Below are 18,053 nucleotides of genomic sequence, written 5' to 3'. Positions count from 1 at the left end.
TCGTTCACATGTGTGTGCACCCGCATGTACACTCGTACTTCCCGCAGTGTGTGTGTGTGTGAGAGAGACAGAGAGACAGAGACAGAGACAGAAGATTAACTCAACGTGGCCAGACAGTTGGCCAACTCTTATCTTCTGGAAATGATGTACAGATGTATACAGAGTCCCTCAAACTCCTGATGCCTTTCTAGAGTCCAACAAAAAAGAAGCACATATATGAACCCCTGAAGACCCCAGAGCCTCCCCCACTTTCCAGTCATATCAGAGCCACCATTTATTTCATCCTCTATAAATTGGGACAATAAACTCCTTTGCCGAGTTGGAAGGGTTCATCGAGATTGATGTGTAAGGGATGACCTGGCACACGGTTAAGTGCTCAGTAAATGCTCAGTAAATGAAAGCAGGGTAATAACAGCTGGGTGGCTGTCAGGATTCAGAGAAAATCGGAGCCAACATGACCGGCGCGAAGTAGGTATTCATTCAGTGAAGGAGGTGGTTCTTTGCTAGGACGGACAGCCAGATCCTTTTTCCTTGGGTACGAATGCATTTCACCACTTTAAAGGTAACGTGATTAAAATAACAGACTATGGAACTATCTCGTACGGATTCCACTACCGCTTACTAGCTGTGCGATCATAGACAAATTACCTCCTGTGCCTCGATTCCTTCGTAAAACATAGTACCTACCTCAGCCTGCTTGTGAGTTTGAAATAAATAGAGGGAAAGCGCTTAGAACAGTTCCTGGCACGTAAGGACTATACTGAGTTTTAGGATTATTATTCTACCTTCCACAGAGCCCACAGCGAGGCCCGCCCCCTCCCCAGTTCAGGCGGTGGCAGCCCCCTCCTTGACTCCGAAGAGGAGCGGCGAGGAGCGCGCATGCGCGGTGGGGCAGTCTTATAGGAAGCCCCGGCGGCCCGGCGGGTGGCCATCTTGGTAAAGGGCAGCGACGGCAGCTTCTTTACGTCATCAGCCTGCGCGACGTGCGGCCACCCGGCGGTTCAGGTCGCTTCGGGAGCGGTGGGTGGGGTAGGGCAGGGCGGGCGGCGGGCGCGGCCGGGGGGTGAGTGGTTGAGGGGTGTGATGGGCGAGGCGGCCGTGGCCGCAGGGCCTTGCCCGCTGCGCGAGGACAGCTTCACGCGCTTCTCGTCGCAGAGCAATGTGTACGGGCTGGCGGGCGGCGCTGGCGGGCGCGGGGAGCTGCTGGCCGCCACCCTTAAAGGCAAGGTGCTGGGCTTCCGCTACCAAGACCTCCGACAGAAAATCCGGCCCGTGGCCAAGGAGCTGCAGTTCAACTACATTCCCGGTGCGTGGCGCCATGGGGTTGGGGGGGCGGTCCTCGAACTTGGTGTTGAGAAGGCTTCTGAAGCTCTGAGCTGGGTCACCGTGATGAGAGAATGGGATCAGGGTGACTGAAAGGGATCAAGGCTGATAATGAGGAGGCATCGGTGTCAGTGGTTAGGGTTCAGGATTCCTCAGACCCAGAGGTTAGGATCCCTCCTACCACAGTTATGATGATCGGGATTCACATGGAGCCAGAGATGATGGTAATTGCCATGGTCAGAGATTAGTGAGTCCTAGAGGTCAGGGGTCACTGTGATTGGGGATATAGGGGTCAGGAGTCTGCCTGACGTGAACTTTGTCCCCTGCCAGTGGACGCGGAGATTGTCTCCATCGACACCTTCAACAAGTCACCCCCAAAGCGGGGCCTGGTGGTGGGGATCACGTTCATCAAGGTATCCAGGCCCGCTCCACCTACCCATTCCCTCCTCCTCACGATCCCGCTGCGCCTGACCCAAATCCCTCTCCCTCTCGCTGCCCCTACTCTCCCCTGAGGCCAGTTTCCTACCCCAGGATTCAGGGGACAAGGGCAGCCCCTTCCTGAACATTTACTGCGACTACGAGCCTGGCTCTGAGTACAACCTTGACTCCATAGCCCGTAAGTGTGGCCTCGAGGGAAGGAGGGATGGGGAAGATGGGAGGGGGCACCTGTCAGGTCCCCGGTACCCATCTGCATGTGCTCCCCTTACAGAGAGCTGCCTGAACCTGGAGCTTCAGTTCACTCCTTTCCAGCTGTGCCATGCAGAGTATGTAAGCTGCAGGTGTAATACTGTAGAGAGAGAGTGTGTGTGTGTGTGTGTGTGTGTGCACACGCCCTTAGTGGGGAGGCTCTAGCAAACGAGGCAGCAAACCTGCCCATAGACAGTCAGACTCTAGTTTTGTTTTTTAGAGCATTGTGCTTTTAAAGTGGCTGTGGACTAGCCTCAGCCCTGAACTAGATAATCTGAGAGCTGATTGAGCACTTGCGTTCTAGACATCTAGAACTCTGAGGTTCTGATGTTCTAGATTTGGATCCTGCAAGATCCAGAGATGCTAAGTTTTCTAGAGCTGTAAGCTCTGAGATTCCAAGATTTAAAAATTCTGCAGTTTGGTAGTTCTGAGATTCTATAGTGATAAAGTCCTTCTCTTATCTTGTATTCTCATATTTCAAGGAGACAGAATACAGACCATCTAGAATGGGAGGTTCCTAGAATCCCAAAGTGTGAAAATTCCACTCTAGAGCTCTGAGTTCCATTCTAGAACACCAGTGGTCGAGCACAGTGATTGGCCAAGTTTTTCTGTTAGAACTACTTGGCTGCCAGACAAGTAGCAAGAAGACGGCCATTGACACTCTGTAAATAATTGGTGTAACTGTTTCAATAGAACTTTATTTACAGCAACAGGGGGGAAGTTGGATTTGGTCTGTAGGTCATAGTTTGCCAGCCTCTGGTCTAGCAGGTGAGAATTCTAGAAGCTGATGTTCTGGATTCTAGGATTTGGATGTTCTGCTATTTTATGAGTCCACATATCCATGGTGGCCATTTCTAGAAGTTCGAGTATTTCAAAGGAGATGGAAAGCAGAACTTCTGGAATACCGCAGTTCTAGATTAAAGAGGTCCTAGTGTTCTAGAACACTAGAGCCCCATGTTCCGTGCCTGCATCCACACCCAGAATGAGGATTCTAGCAGGTGAGGGCTCCAGAAACAGAAGGTTTCTGCGATTCTGAGGTTGGACAGTTCTACACATGGACTCTGCCACACTGGGGCTCTAGATTTGTCTGCTTTCAGGGTCCAGGTCGGGAATCAACTGGAGACAGTGTTTCTCCTGAGTGGGAATGACCCGGCCATTCATCTGTACAAGGAGGTGAGGCAGAGGGAGGTGCGGTGGGCAGGGCCCTGCCCCGGTCGCCATGGGCTGGTGCTGGGTGTGAGGCTGGCCTCGGTCTTGGTTCCCCCAGAACGAGGGGCTGCATCAGTTTGAAGAACAGCCCGTGGAAAACCTCTTCCCAGAACTCACGAACCTGACCAGTAGGTAAGAGAGTTCCTGGAAAGAGGCCCTTGGGGACTGGAGCAGGCGGCCTCAGAGAAATCAGGTAGTGGGAAAACGCTTAGGAACAGTGAGGATGGAGATGACCTCAGAGAAACTGGGCAGGGGAGGGGAGTTCAGCAAACTCGGGCCACGGATGTGACTTCGGAGAAGCTGGTCAACAGTGGTGATCACAGAGAAAACACAAAACAGACTCAGGGAAATCAGAGAACCTCAGAGAAATCAGACTCCCCAGTGGGTTCCCAGGGCTACGGGAAGGGGGTGGATGCTCCTGGGGGGGCAGAACATGGGACCAGTACCTGGTGACACCCTCAGCCCCGCTGTCCACCCGCCCGCCCACCAGCGTCCTCTGGCTTGACGTCCACAACCTCCCTGGCACGTCCCGGCGACTCTCCGCCCTCGGCTGTCAGAGTGGTTATGTCCGAGTTGCCCACGTGGACCAGCGAAGCCAAGGTGAGGTCCCAGGATGGGGGCCGGGAGCCAGGGGCTGGGGCCAGGGCCCTGAGTCCTCCCCCTCCCCACAGAGATCCTGCAGACATGGACGATCCTGCAGGATGGCCCCATCTCCCGAGTGATCGTGTTCAGCCTCTCGGCCCCTGAGGGTGAGCTCTGGTCCTGGGGTGGGGGGCAACTTCTGCACGCTCGGCTCCCCACACCCAGATTCATGCCCCTCTCCCAAAGTGTCCAACCCCCTGGCACCCGCCCCCTATCGCTCCTGGGCCCCCTCCCTCCCCTCTGTGCTCTCAGATTTCACTTCAGCGACTTGCCCCAGTGGTCTAACCTTAGACCCTCTCTGGAGTTGGACTTCTGTCTTTCCCTTGGCGGTCTAACCGTCAGCCGGCACACTGTGACTTCCTCTCATCCCCACTCTGGCCTCTTCACTCTGTCTCTTGTTGCGATCTAACCCTGAGGTCCCCCCCCACACCCCCCAACCCCAGGAACTCTGTGCACCCTCCTACTCGGGCTCCCCTCTTGCCCCACGTGTTGCTCTGTTCCTCTTCCCTGGCCTTCCCTGGTGGGTTCCCTTCGCCTGACCTCTGCAGGCTGCCTTCTGCCCCTTGGCTTGGTCTTCACTCCTCTCCCTCCCACTCTGGCCTCACACCTGCTCCTCCTCCCGGCGTCTCCCCTCACTCCGCGTTCTCTTGTGGTCTAACCTCAAAGCATCCCTCCCTGGCACAGCTTCGGGTCTTCGTCCTGTCGCGGAGCGGGGGTGTGAGGAGGAGCCTGGAGCCTGTCGCCTCAGGCCCTGCCCCCCTCGTGTCCCTTCTGCAGAGACCGTGGACAGGCCACAGCAGGAAGAGTACGGCGTGCTTGTAGCCAGCATGTTGGAGCCCGCAGTGGTGTATCGGTGAGGGGCCTCGGCAGGAAGTCCCCTTGGGGGAGGTCGTTCGGGCTGGGCAGCTCAAGGTGGTCGTGCCCCAGGGAGGGGAGTGTGAATGTCTGGAGCTTGTCGGGGCTACCTCAGTGCCTTGGGGTGGGAACCGAGATGCCCACTCCCCCTGGACAAGCGAGTTGGCAAATGCTTACCACCTGGCTCGGCGTGTGGCCGATCGATTTCTGGAGTGTCCCTACTCCCACCGCGGTAGATTTTGAGCCACCAATATGATGCCAGCCAGCTGGCAGAATTTCTGAAAACGTCCCAGTCTGCTCTCGGGAGCCAGAGCAAGCAGATGTGGCTCCCCTGCTGGGCAGCGCAGGTGTCCAAGCTGGGACCGAGCTCCCCCCACCCCCCGGCCCCACGGAGGCCGTGTGCGCGTCCAGACTGGAGGCAAAGTGGGGCCTCCATGTGAGCGTGAGATGGTCCCGCCTCCAGGGGACAGCGTGGGTGTCCCTACTGGGGAATAGCGGGTTGCCAGTCTGGGAGTGAGCGATTTGGGTTCCCCTTGGTGGATGTGGAGATGTCCAGGTTGGAGACGAGGGGGTCCGGGCGTCAGGAGGAACAGCGTGGCTCAGACCTGGGAAGGGGAGCAGCATGGACACCCAGACCAGGCCTGCGGGCACTGTGGTATGACCTCGGTCTCCCCACCGTGTTCGGGGACCCTCAGGGACCTGCTGAGCCGGGGCCTCGAGGACCAGCTTCTCCTGCCCGGCAGTGACCAGTTTGACAGCGTCCTCTGTGGCCTGGTCACCGATGTGGACCTGGATGGGTGGCCCGAAGTCCTGGTGGCCACCTACGGGCAGGTGGGACCTGGGGAATGGGACCACCGCCGCCTGTCCCCTCCCACTGCCCCGCATCCCCATGTGACCCTCGCCCCCCCGCCCCCCCGCCCCCCCCCACCCCCCGCAGGAGCTGCTCTGTTACAAGTACTTCGGCCCGGAGTCCGGGCTCCCGGAGGCCGAGCGCGGATTCCGCCTGCTGTGGCGGCGAGGCTTCTCCAGCCCGCTGCTGGCCATGGCACACGTGGACCTGACTGGGGATGGGCTGCAGGAGCTCGCCGTGGTCTCCCTGAAGGGCGTGCACATCCTGCAGGTAGCCGGGCTTCCCGGGTTCGGTTCCCCTCGAGGCAGAGCCTGGGCTGGGGGCTTTGGCACACCTGTTCTGTTGAGGGCATGCTCTCCCCAGAAACACGGAAGGGGACGGGGCGAAGCCCCACGAGGACGTGCATTCAGGCACCACCCAGGCGCCCCCCTCCTCTGCCTTATTAGCCTATCCTTTGTTGTCAAGGTCTCACCTTTGTCCCCCCCGCCCCCCGTGCCCCCCGCCGCAGTGGTCTAACCTCAGCCTCACTCCCATACAATGTAGCGTCTCTGCCATGTTTCGGTCCTTCCCTGTCCCTTCTGAGTTCTAACCTCACACCCATACATTTGGGCCTAGGCTCTGTTCCTCCCACTGGAAATTCAATGAAGGGCATCCTCTTGGGTCTAACTTCACCCCATCACAGAGATCCATTCCCACCCCACATGCTGGTCTGCTCTCCAACCTCCTGCCGCAGCCGAGCTCCCGCGTGGTCCAACCTGCGCCCCTCCTGCCCTGTCTCAGCTGGGCCTCCTCTTGTTTCCCACAGCACAGCCTGGTCCAGGCGTCGGAGCTGGTCCTGACCCGGCTTCGGCATCAAGTACAGCAGAGGAGACATCAGTCGCAGAGGCCTGGGGACAGGGCTGGTTTGGGGCCCACTGAGACCTCGGCCTCCTGAGCTCCCACCCACTGCCCGCCCCGGGCCCAGGGGCAGTTCACTGGAGTAATCGCCTCTAGCCATTCATGGTGGGGAAGCCTCCTGAAGGAGGGGATGGTCTCCCCAGGCCCCCCAGGATGGTGGAGCTGGGAGTTCCTGCTCAGGCTCTGCCCCATTGTGCCCTGCAACTCTGGCTGACGCACCCCTGTCTCGTACCTCAGTGTCCCCGTTTGAAAATGGGATGATCTCACCCGACCCCCCCCTTCCACCCCCAGTGAGAATTGGTCAGCCAATGATTATTTATATGTCCAGAGGAAGCAGACTTTGACTTGTCTTCATTCTTTCATTCTGGGAAGTGTTTGCACCTGCTGTGTGCCAGGCTCGGTGTTGGGTGCTGGAATCGCCCAGAAGAATAGGAGAGAGGGGCATATGAGGAGAGAAAATCCAAGGTTAGACCTAGAAGCGGGACTGAGCTGAGATCATAGTGTAGACCTCAGAGAATAGAAATGAGGCCCTGCTATAAAGGCTGAAGTGAAACCAACGTGGAAGAGATTGTAGAAGCCAAGGAAAAGGACTGAGGTTAGACCCCAGTGGAGCGCTCTGGATCTGAGGTTAGACCCCAGTGGGGCGCCCTGGATCTGAGGTTGGACTCCAGTGTGGTGCCCTGGATCTGAGGTTAGACCCCAATGGGAAAAATACAGAAATTAAGCCTCAAAAGAAAGGATACAGGTGGGAAGGACTGCCGTGGGAAGCTGTAGTCAAATTGCCGCAGAGGGTGTGAAGCTAGCCCCGCCCCCCATATGAATAATGCTGAGGTTGGACCCCCGACAGAAATTACTGTGGTTAGACTTTGTGCCGAGGGCCAAGGTTAGACCCCAACAGAAAGCAACTGACTTTAGATCCCAGTGGGGCATACCGCGATGAGACCCAGGAGGGAGAGACCCAGGGTGTGCCATGCTGGAAAGGACCAAGGTTAGACCTGATTGAAAAGCCCAGGGGATCCAGTGACCAGGGAGTTTGAGACAGGGCTGGTTTCCCTGGCCCAAGGCTGGGCTGGCTGTAGGATTTGCTCCCTCTGGCAGCCCCGGCTAGGGCAAGGGAGAAGGAAGCAGAGGCCTGTATCTCCGGGACCAGTGGAGGGCAGGAACAGGGAGAACTGTCGCCCTCCCCCACCGCAGGCCAGAAATAGCGTCTCGGGCAGGGGGTTGGGGACTAATTCCCGAGAGCAGGATCCCCAGACTGGTGGGGAGGGTGGGCTTTTTCCTCCTTGGGGCAGGGTTTGGGTGGTACTCCTGCTTCCCAGCACAGAGGGGCAGACACCACAGTCATTCTGGCCATCCGTCTACCTCCTACCAAGGAAGTCCACCCAACAGTCTGACCACCCACACTGACCGTGAAGACCAAGCCACCTGGTGGGTTTTTAGGAGGCAGGAGCCCACCAATCCTTGGCCACCCTTGTCAGCTCCTAGAATCCTGGGCCCAGGCGTGGGAAATTGCAGGGAGTTGAATCGCCTCCCTCCTCCTGGCAGCCTGCCCAAGGGTGTCCAGCCTGGACTGGCGATGGGCATGGACTGTTGGCGCGGGTGGGGTCTCCTCCCTCCTGCTGCCCGCCTGCTGAGGCGGAGAGCTGCATCACCTGCCGTCCTGGGTGGGAGTGGGACCCCGGCATGGGATTAGGTGAGTTTCGTCAGCAGTGGTGTGAGTCTGTGAAGCGTGTGCTCACGGGCGTGTATGTGCACCTGTGTGTCCACTTCAGGGCTCAGGATTTTGTATCTTTAGGACTCAGCTCCCCGCCTGGCCGTTTGCGGTTCGCTGCCTGACTTCTCACTTGCTCCTCGGTCTGGGACAGCGCACAGTGGAGTGGTTAAGGCTGTGGAGCCCGAAGCCCCACTTGGCCACTCTGTGCCTCGATTTCCCCATCTGTAAAATGAGGCTAATAGCATTATCTCACAGGGTTATTAGAAGGGCTAGTTGTGTCAGCACCTGTCAGTCACTTACCAAAAAAAATTTCTAACATCGCCTGGCAGGTGGTAAGGGCGGTATGAATGGCAACTGTTGTTACTATTATTAATGGGTGCCTTTGTGGTTGTTTCTGGCTTGCTTGGCGAGGTTATGTCTGCAGGCACAGCATGTGAATTTGGATCTGACTGGTTAAACATTTTTGCCCTCCCTCTGGTTCTGTGAGCCTGTAACTATTTGTAGCTGTTCGTGCCTCTCTGGCCCTTGTATGGATCAGAGTGTGTGTGTGTTGGGGAGGGGGAAGGATGCCTCTGAATGACCCCCAAGCCCCCCCCCAAACACACACACACACACACACACACACAAGCACCCTCCGCCTCTGTCCCTTGTCTGTGGTGCTGAACCTGAAAGGGTGGGTGGGAGGCTTGGGCTCCCCCCAACCTCCTCTCTCCAGGCCCCTCCCCAAGCCTCCCCCCCGCCTCGCCGCAGCCTCCCCTCTCCCCGCCTCCTCCTCCTCCCCTCTGTCTCTGGCTCCTCCTCCTCCCTCCCAGCACTCTCCCCCGTCCCTCCTCCTCCCTCTCTCCTGACTCCCCCTCCCCCGGGTCCCTCCCCCCTCTTCCTCTCCTCCCTCTATCCCCTCTCCCTCCCCTCCTCCCTGGCTCTCCCTCTCAGTCTCCAGCTTCTCTCTCTCTCTCTCTCTCTCTCTGTCGGGTGGAGTCACCCACCATTGCCAGCCCAGTGCTAGGGGGACCTGCTCCAAGCTACAGCTGCAGGTAAGAGACCCTCCGTTGGGCGGGGAGGGGCGTGGAGGAAGGATGGTGTTGTCCCAGGCGGGTGGAGGGGGACATTTGAGGAGCCAGGAGCTGCTTTTCCCTGAGCTCGTTTATGGGGGTTGGGGGGCTGCATATCCCCGGTGGGGATACCCAGTCCCTTCTGTGGGTTGGGGGCACCACCAGCAGCCAACATCCTCAGCCCCTCCTGTGTTCCAGGGAGCATGGTGGGCTGAGGAGGGGGTGCCTCCTGGGCACTGACGGGGCGAGAACACCCCAGCCTGTCTGGGGCAGCCACCCTTCGCCTTCTCTCCCTCCGCCCCCGCCTTCCTGCGTCTGGGTCTCATCTTTCCGTCTCTCCACATCTCTCGGGGGTCCTGTCCTGCAGAGTCTGGCTGCCTCTCTTGAGTCCCTTTCCCTGTGTCCCTGTTTCTCAGTCCCTTACTCGCACCTCTGTCCCTCTGGTTTCCTCTGTGCATGGGTCTGTTCTGTGTCTTTTGGGGATTCTGTCTCTAAGTCCTTGGTTTCTTTCTCTCTGCCTTCCTCTTTCACCATCTGTGTGTGTGTGTGTCTCTGTCTCTCTCTCCCGTCTCTGCTCTCCTGTGTTTTTGTCTCTGTGGGTGTCTCCCTCTCTCTTCTCTGCCCCTCTCCCTCCTTCTCTCCATCTCTGTAGGTATGTGGTCTCTGTTTCTCTGTCTCTCTCTTCCCTGGTAGTGGGTTAACTCTCCTCCTACACACCTTCGTCCCGCCCCTGGCAAGGGGGAGACCTGGAGGAAGAAGATTACCCCCACTCCACAGAGTGGGCTCCCCCAGAAGGTGCGGAGTCCCCCAAACTCCTCTCCCTTCTTCAGCTGAGCTCCCGCCCATCCTCCCGGCCGGCTTGTGCCCCATCCCTCCCCACCCCCCCCCCCCAGGACAGAGCTCCTCTCCTCTCCCCTGCCTTGTATCTGGCATTCTGAAGCCAGTCCTTCTTGCAGTCTAGCCTATATACCCTTTGTGGTGGACACTGCACCAGTCCCCCGATCTTGCCTCCCCATTCCTCTTCATACAGACTGGGCCGGTCCTTCCTGCAGTCTGACTTCTGTACCTCTTTTGCCATTTGTGCATTGCTTGCTTCACTCGTCCGTTCCTTTGACAGTTACTGAGCACCTTTCCTACTCCAGGCACAGCACTAAGGTACTGGGTGAGTCAGGCCAGTCCTTTCTGCAGCCTCACCTCCATCCCTCTCATGGCATACCAGCCTCAGAACTGTCTCTCAGTGGAGGTGACTCTCCAAAGCTACTTCCCCATCCCTTGGGGGCTCTGAGAGGGCCCCTCTGAGTCTGGAGGTCCCTGGCCAGTGCATCTTCTTCTTTCCTGGGGGAAGGGGGCCCCAGAGAAGCTGGGCGAGAGTGAGTGACCAGGGGAGAGGTGTGGGCCTAGCCTGTAGCCCAGGCTGTGATGGGGTGAGGTCCTCAAGTATCCATGTGGGGCCCAGCTGGATTTGGAAGAGCACCAGCTTAGCAGTCCTATGCCTTGAGTTTCCATCCTCCCCTGCCCCTGATTTGAAGCTACTTGACCTGGCCATGCTCTTTTCCCCTCCAGACCTCAATTTACCCATCAGGGTGTCATAGCCCTGAGCACTGAGACTACGTGTGACCCCCAGGCTGGGACGTGGTGCTGGGAGAGCCTGGCTCACCCCTGGAGCAGTAAGTGGGTGTGTTTAGAAGCCTGTGTCCCCACCTCAGAATCCCTCCGAGGGGTGGCGGGCAACCCTTGCCCCCACCAGAGCACAACCAGGAACCACCACCTCCCTTGCCAATGTGAGGGACGTGAGGGAGGGAGGAGGTCCCACCTGGCATACCGGACTGGACCCCCCCCCCCCCTTATGCTTGCAGTCTCACTCTAGGAAGGAGCTCTCCGAGCCCCTGGGAGGCGCGGGAGGCGGACCCGGGGTGCTCACCACTGACCAGCTGGTCACCTGCCCACGAGGGTGGGGAGAGATGCAGAGATGCCACCATCTGCCCTCCAGACTCCTACCCTGGCCTCAACCTGATCCTTTTGCCCCTGGATTCTAAATCCAGCTTAGGTTTCAGGGCTGCTGGTGAATGGAGAAGGCATAGGCAGGCGCCTCCAGCAGAGGAAGCCCAGCTGGCCCGGCGGCAGGGCTCAGAGCTCTTGGTCCTTCGTTTCACAAATATTTATCTAGTGCTTTCTCTCCCTGATCCCTCCTCCCCTTAAGGCCTCAGTGAGAGAAAACCAGGTTTTTCAGGAAAAGAGATTGAGCCAGGCTGCTTTGCCCAGCCCCTGGGCAAGGAGGGCAGGCGTGAGAACACCCATTGGCAGACTCTGGTCTCCCTTGAGGACCGCAGCAGGAGGGACAGGTGGTTAGACTTGCAGGGCAATTTCCAGGCCATGGCCCTCCCATGACAGAGGGAGTTTGATGCTTGAGATGAATTCTTGACTCCCAGGTGGCCCTTGTTACTCCAGAAAGCCTGGGAGAAGGGAGGGAGAAGAGAGCATGAGTCTTTGCTTTGGATCCTGGTGGGTTTGTAATTATGCCTAAGTTGTTGCTAATTAGGGGGCTGCTAATTAGATGTATCATTAGGGGCCTTGCTAAGGGGGCTAATTGTGCAGTGGCCCTTTAAGAATCCCCCTCTCCCCGCCCACACACACACACTCACACACACACTCCTCAGGGAAGTTCTGCCAACATTCTGCCTCCCTCCCCCAGAGGAGCCAGCTCCCTGCCCGTGAGTACGTGGGCGTGTTTTGGGGGCAGGCTGTGGGTTAGACTCAGAGAAGAACTTTCGGACAGAAATGCAAGTTACCGGGAGAACTGAGGCAAGACAGCGATCAGGGAGGTGCAGGCTCAGAGGGCCCCTCCTTCTTCTGTCAGTCCCCCCCCTTTTTTTTTATAGGCTACTGGGTTACCAAGGCAATGCAAGAGTCGGGCAGGGGAACTGGGAGTTTGGGCCACTCTTGGAGAGAGAAATGGAGCCAGAGTTGGTGCTGGAAGCTTTGAACGAGTTTTTGACCTCTGAGCCTTGGCCCTCTCCATCAAGGAACGGGTTAGGGACTCCCCATAGTGGGGTGGCGTCGTTTTGAATGGAGAGCTCAGGAAGGTGATGTCTGAGTGGAGAACTGGAGAAGAGAGGGTGAATCAGTGGGGATGAGTGACCCAGGAAGGGGGAACAACAGGGGCAAAGGCCCTGAGGCAAGAACTTGTCTAGTATGTGAGGAACCTCGAGGTGGCTGGGGCCAAGCAAGCAAGGGGGAGGAGATGATGCCAGAGAGGGAACGAGGGGGGCAGATCATGTGAGACCTTATGAGCCAGGGCGAGGGCTGTGGTACTCTGGCTGAGACTGAGTCGGGAGCCATGGAGGGTTCTGAGCAGAGGAAGGATGTGAACTGACTTGGGTTTGGGGTTTTTTTTTTTTAAGATTTCATTTATTTATTTGAGAGAGGGAGAGCATGAGCTGGGGGGAAGGGCAGTGGGAGAGGGAGAAGCAGACTCCTCGCTGACCACAGAGCCTGACACGGGGCTCAATCCCAGGACCCCGAGATCGTGACCTGAGCTGAAGGCAGACACCCCACCAACTGAGCCACCCAGGTGCCCCTGGTTTGCATTTTTAAAGGGAACTGAGGCAAGACACAGAGATAGCCTCTCAAACCCAGAATCAGAGGCTGGAGAAGTATTGAAACCGTAGAGACCCCAGAACCCACAAATGAGACCAAAAGCCCAACACGGGGCCTCGTCATAGCTGCTGAAGACCCGGGCACCTCACGGAGACATAGTGGGTACTGGAGAGAGACACCTGCCGCCATTGCAGGGAAAGATGTGAGTGGGAGACCCTACAGCAGCCCCTCCCCAGCCCCGCTCAGACAGACATCCCAGACCCCAAGCAGGAGCCCTCTGAGGGTCAATTTGGAAACCATTAGACTTACCTAATGAATTGATGGCTTCCAGCCCCTCGCCTCACCCGCTAAATTATTCAGTCCGTGTTCTTTGGGGCCTGGCTTCATTCCTCCCTCGTCTGTGGGATTCGTCTGTGTGGCTGGGTGGGTCAGCAGCCCGTTCCCTTTCCAGGGCCCTATAACATTCCTCAGTGTGAGTGCTCCGTGCTGGGCTTCTCCATTTACTGCTGAGAGGCATCTGGGTTGTTTCAAGATGGGAGCTGTTAGACATCCTCGGATGTGTCTTTTGGCAGACACACGACCAATGGCTCCCGGGTGCACGTGTACCTGGGAGGGGGACGGCTGAGTCCTAGGACACGGGATGTTCATCTCTAGTTCCCCAAGGTGGTGAGGGCAACGTGTACTCTCCTCTGTCTTTATCTTTCTCTCTTAGTCTCTGTCTGGCCCTCTCTGTCTCTCTGCATCTCCCTCTGCCCCCATCCTCCTCCTATCAGCCCTCTGCTTGTCCCCCATGCTCTACCCCCAAGAAGCCTCGGCTCCTGGGCGAATGGGAGGGGTCCGTGCCCCTCACCCACACTTCTTCCTCCTCCCCCACAGGACCCGACACCCTCCATGGCTCCCCTGGCCTTAGTGGGGTTTGCACTCCTCCTGGGGATGCCCCCATGCTCAGGGGCAGCTACCCCAACCCCCTCCCTGCCGCCTCCCCCCGCCAATGACAGTGATACCAGCTCAGGGGGCTGCCAGGGCTCAAACCGCTGTCAGCCGGGGGTCCTGCTGCCCGTTTGGGAGCCCGATGACCCGTCGCTGGGTGACAAGGCGGCGCGAGCTGTGGTCTACTTCGTGGCCATGGTTTACATGTTCCTGGGCGTGTCCATCATTGCCGACCGCTTCATGGCGTCCATCGAGGTCATCACGTCAAAGGAGAAGGAGATCACCATCACCAAGGCCAACGGTGAGACCAGCGTGGGCACCGTCCGCATCTGGAACGAGACGGTGTCCAACCTCACACTCATGGCCCTGGGCTCCTCAGCCCCTGAGATCCTGCTGTCTGTCATCGAGGTCTGCGGTCACAACTTCCAGGCGGGCGAGCTGGGCCCGGGCACCATCGTGGGCAGTGCTGCCTTCAACATGTTTGTGGTCATTGCTGTGTGCATCTACGTCATCCCAGCCGGTGAGAGCCGCAAGATCAAGCACTTGAGAGTCTTCTTCGTCACTGCGTCTTGGAGTATCTTCGCCTACGTCTGGCTTTATCTCATCCTTGCCGTCTTTTCCCCGGGTGTGGTCCAGGTGAGCAAGGACCCGTGGACACCTCCTTGGTGCATGTATGTCTGCAAAATCCAGAGGGGTGACGCCCTGGGCTTGGAGACTCGATTCATGTATTTGCAGAAATGCATGCTTACATCTGGGAGGGCTGCCAGGTATGGTTGTGCAGGTCACACACTGCACAAGGGCATTGGGCTGGAGAAGGCAATTTGGGGCTGGAGTCCATTTGAGTGTGCCCAAGCCATGTCTGGATGGCTCTGCAGGTCCTGGAAAGGGCTCATCCGCCCAGAGGGGGGTGACATTTTGCAATATATCCATCCAGAAGGGGCCCCTTTTAGCTCTCACAATGGTGCCGTATGTATTAACAGAGTCCTTGTGATCTGTGTAATGCATACCACATGCAGTTCATGGTCTAGCCAGGTATTTGCCAGGTATGTTCACATGTTTTCTTCCACTCCCTGTCTTGCATAATTTATTCCCACTTTTATAATAAGACCGCCTTCATTTGCATAATTCATGCCACAGTTGCATAATCCAACCTTGTGTTTTCTGACAGGGCTAATCAACTTGGGTAACTTGGCACAATTTGCATAATGTATCCATGGGCCTGCATAGACGTAGGCCCACATCTGGTAAACTCTGTATTTGCCAGATATGCAATTGTGATTTGCATAATTCATTATTCATAATTGATTTCTGAGGGTAGGATAATTTATCACTGTACTGTAATTGATATGCAATCCAATCCAATGTAGGTATAAGCCCAAGTCCACTGCAAAGGCCACTTTGCATAATTTATTCCAACAGCGAGACAAAATTTAGCCCCACTGCTCCATAATTTACACCCACGTCCCCATAATCATTTGCCTCTCATTTGTCCAGTGTCTTAACCACATTCTGCTTAGTCTTCCTTTAAAACATATGCCTAATTCATTTCCCACAACCCCATGACTGCCATCTACTTTTGCATAATTTATTTATGGGCCTGGCCTAATTCGTTCACACACATGCATAATTTATTTGAGGCTACCCAGAATTCCTTCACACATGTGTATAATCTCTCCGTGCGTATCTGTCAGGTCCTGCCAATTTTAGTCTCTTTCCAGGAAGGAGCTGAAGTTAGGAAGTATAAAAATTCTTTGCAGGTGATATAAAAGCAGACGGGAGGGACCAGAAACTGCAGGTGAGCTAAGGGAGAGATGGTAGCACCAGGAGACAGGGATGAGAGAGGGAGAGAGATCTTTACCGCAACTGACTAACGACTATAATGCCGAGTCTCCTGGCTGCCATGGTGAAAAATACAGAAGAAACTGTCACACGGTTCTCACGCACTATTAAAAAGGATGGTACACTGACTTAGGTTTTCAAAGTGCTCTTTGATGAGGATTTATAGCAAAACTATGAAGAGAATTTTAGACACCATGAGTGACAGGTGGGTAAGGATGGGGGTGGAGGAGAGAGATTCCCCCTGAGAAGGAGCCAGGCTCAGACTCAGAAAACAGGGTAGAGAATGTCACAGTTCTGGGTGGAGAAGTCACCATGGGGTATCCATTCGGGAGTAATGTGGAAGCCAGAATTATGAGACACTTTCATGAAGTAAGGGAGGGAACTGGCATGAGACCAAGATGGCGCCACTTCCTCCTCAACACAGCGAACTGGGGCAGTGAGATGGGTCTGGCTCTGGATTTTCTCCCGGAGGTGCTGTGTGACCTCAGACAAAGCCCAGACCCTCTCTGGGCCTCAGTTTTCATATCTGAACCATGGAAGGGGTTAGACCGGGCCCTTGGTTCTTGACCCTTCATACCCATGCTCCCTTTTTCTAGCAAATGCTTTGTTACATCCCTTTACTCTGATGTGAAATTCTTAGATGATAGGAGAGAGGCCTTCTACCCCAGTAGTCTGGTGGGTGGATCCTGGACCCAGGCACGCTGGGTTCAGACCCCACTTCTGCTGCTTCCTAGCTCTTCTTTGGACAAGTTCCTCACCTTGTCGGTGCCTCAGTTTCCTCACCTGTCACTTGGACATCGTCATAGCACTGACTCCAGAGGGCGGTGTGAGGATCAAATAAATTACACATGGAAGGGCTCAGAACAGCAAGCCTGGAACAGAGTAAATGTGAGCGATTCCTCCCATTAATGAACTTGCCTGTGCTGTTGGCCTTCCGAAAGTCCGTATAGTGGCTGAACTGTGATATAAAAGAAAGTAATCTCTGATAGAACAATGTGCATTTCCACATGTAAATGCTTCAGCATGGCTACATTAAAAGTCATGGTGTGGGAACCAGATACCAGCACCATCTTTTACTGAACAAGTTTGGGTTTAAGAGAAAGAAAAAGATCAGGAAACATTCCATGCACGGAGTTGAGCAGAGGAGTGGGTAGCTACAAGATTAAAAATAAGCGTATTCAGCATATATTAAAGCATCAGGAAAATACTTCATATACATGTAACAGAGCTGAGTTCCAGACTGCAATTATTAGAAAAGCAGGTGTTTCGCCACCGCGAGTGTCCAGAGGGAGGTTCTGAGCTCAGGCAGGACATGGGACAATTCTGTATTGTGTGGGACTGCCCCATGAGTCGCTGGACCAGATCTCGCACCCCAATCATGGTGGCAGCCCATAAAGGACCCTAATTTGGAGACACCCCCCCCCTTGGGGGTGTTCCTGTCCACTGAAGCTGTCTTACTTCCCTCCCAGGGTGAGCAAGTCCATCCATATGCCCATTCGCAGTGGGTGCCCTGGAAGGAAGATGTGAGTCTCCTAGAATCGCCTTTTATTTACCTGCAGAAGAAAACCAAATCTTAGGGGTTCGAGGCTGTCTTCTGATTACAGGAGAATCCCCTGCAATATACACAGTGGCCAGCGCAATGAACACAAGGCCAGAGTTCATTTTACAGCTCGTGTAGAAAATTCGGCTTCTTTTGACAGACCTGCCTGGTGGCTTTGTGAGGCTCTGTTTCCAAGTCCTGCCCTTCTCTCTGAGCTGTCAGTAAACACAGCGACAAGGGGTTGTGGGGATTGGATCTGAAAAGATATTGTCCCTTCCGGGCCCATTTTAAAGACACCTCTGGGGGCCATCTGGTGGTAAATAATCTTTCATCGTTTCTTCCTTATCTTTAATAAGAAAGGTAACTGCTTGCAGACCGAGTCCTGGGCCTCAATGAGCGCTAATGTTAATTTCACATTTTGAGTATTTTCCATGTGTCAGGAACTGACAGTGCTAAGTGTTAGGGGTACATAAGCTCATTCAGTCTTGGGGACACCCCCATTTTACAGGCAAGAGGCTGAGCCAGACCTCCCTCTTCTAGAACCAGGATCTGAACTCAGCCTTGCCTTGTCTCTCTGGGGAGGTAGCATGTAAACATGGGAACTTGCTGCGAGAGGCTGTGACAGGAGCCAAAGTTGTGCCTCTTGTAGAGTCAAAGTCTCTTCCCTAAGGGCCAAACAGATTCTAAGGAAGGAGAGTATGGCAAAGGCTGTAGTCACTGGTCAGGGGGAGGGAGGTGGGGGAGGGGAGGGCGGAGGGGGGGGGGTGGGGAATCAGGGAGCTTTAGGAAGAGGTTGAGCAGAGAGCGGGCCCTGGGTGATGGGTGGGGTTTGGGCAAGTCGCCGCGTCCCAGGTGAGGAGGGGTGGAGGGGAAAAGGAGCAGGGAGAAAAAGATGGAGGGAGAGGCAGGCAGGAAGGG

General features: G+C 55.9%; 2 protein-coding genes across 4 annotated transcripts in view; both read left to right on the top strand.

The window, feature by feature from the left end:
* Positions 1 to 1,034: 1,034 nt before the first annotated feature.
* On the top strand, positions 1,035 to 8,801 carry KPTN (kaptin, actin binding protein). 3 transcript variants are annotated; one of them, XM_034986874.1, is made up of 12 exons: positions 1,035 to 1,306; positions 1,654 to 1,736; positions 1,837 to 1,939; positions 2,033 to 2,087; positions 3,108 to 3,183; positions 3,278 to 3,351; positions 3,710 to 3,819; positions 3,891 to 3,968; positions 4,639 to 4,714; positions 5,412 to 5,547; positions 5,654 to 5,836; positions 6,372 to 8,798. In XM_034986874.1, the coding sequence occupies exons 1-12, from the start codon at positions 1,084 to 1,086 to the stop codon at positions 6,498 to 6,500; spliced, it is 1,326 nt and encodes a 441-aa protein (XP_034842765.1). In that variant the 5' UTR covers positions 1,035 to 1,083; the 3' UTR covers positions 6,501 to 8,798. The 3 variants fall into 3 exon arrangements, with proteins under 3 accessions (XP_034842765.1, XP_034842766.1, XP_034842767.1); XM_034986875.1 differs by having other exon boundaries at positions 1,855 to 1,939; positions 6,372 to 8,796; XM_034986876.1 differs by lacking the exons at positions 3,108 to 3,183; positions 3,278 to 3,351 and having other exon boundaries at positions 6,372 to 8,801.
* Positions 8,802 to 9,120: 319 nt separating this feature from the next.
* SLC8A2 (solute carrier family 8 member A2) overlaps positions 9,121 to 18,053 on the top strand; it is a 29,248-nt gene continuing 20,315 nt past the window's right edge. The window contains exons 1-2 of the mRNA XM_034986872.1: positions 9,121 to 9,211; positions 13,703 to 14,392. Of these exons, the coding sequence (XP_034842763.1) occupies positions 13,718 to 14,392 (675 nt within the window). The 5' untranslated portion in view covers positions 9,121 to 9,211; positions 13,703 to 13,717. The remainder of the gene's footprint in view (positions 9,212 to 13,702; positions 14,393 to 18,053) is intronic.

Source organism: Mirounga leonina, unplaced genomic scaffold (genome assembly GCF_011800145.1).
Source record: "Mirounga leonina isolate KUSES-001 unplaced genomic scaffold, KU_Mleo_1.0 Mir_376, whole genome shotgun sequence".
Taxonomy (NCBI): Eukaryota; Metazoa; Chordata; class Mammalia; order Carnivora; family Phocidae; genus Mirounga; species Mirounga leonina.
The sequence above is the reverse complement of the archived record's forward strand: the minus strand, read 5'-3'. Positions and strand labels throughout refer to the sequence as shown.

Coding starts and splice junctions, on each gene's coding strand:
- KPTN (XM_034986874.1), top strand. CDS start 1,084: ATGGGCGAGGCGGCCGTGGCCGCAGGGCCTTGCCCGCTGCGCGAGGAC. Junction 4,715..5,411: donor GAGCCCGCAGTGGTGTATCG/GTGAGGGGCCTC, acceptor GGGGACCCTCAG/GGACCTGCTGAGCCGGGGCC. Junction 5,548..5,653: donor TGGTGGCCACCTACGGGCAG/GTGGGACCTGGG, acceptor CACCCCCCGCAG/GAGCTGCTCTGTTACAAGTA.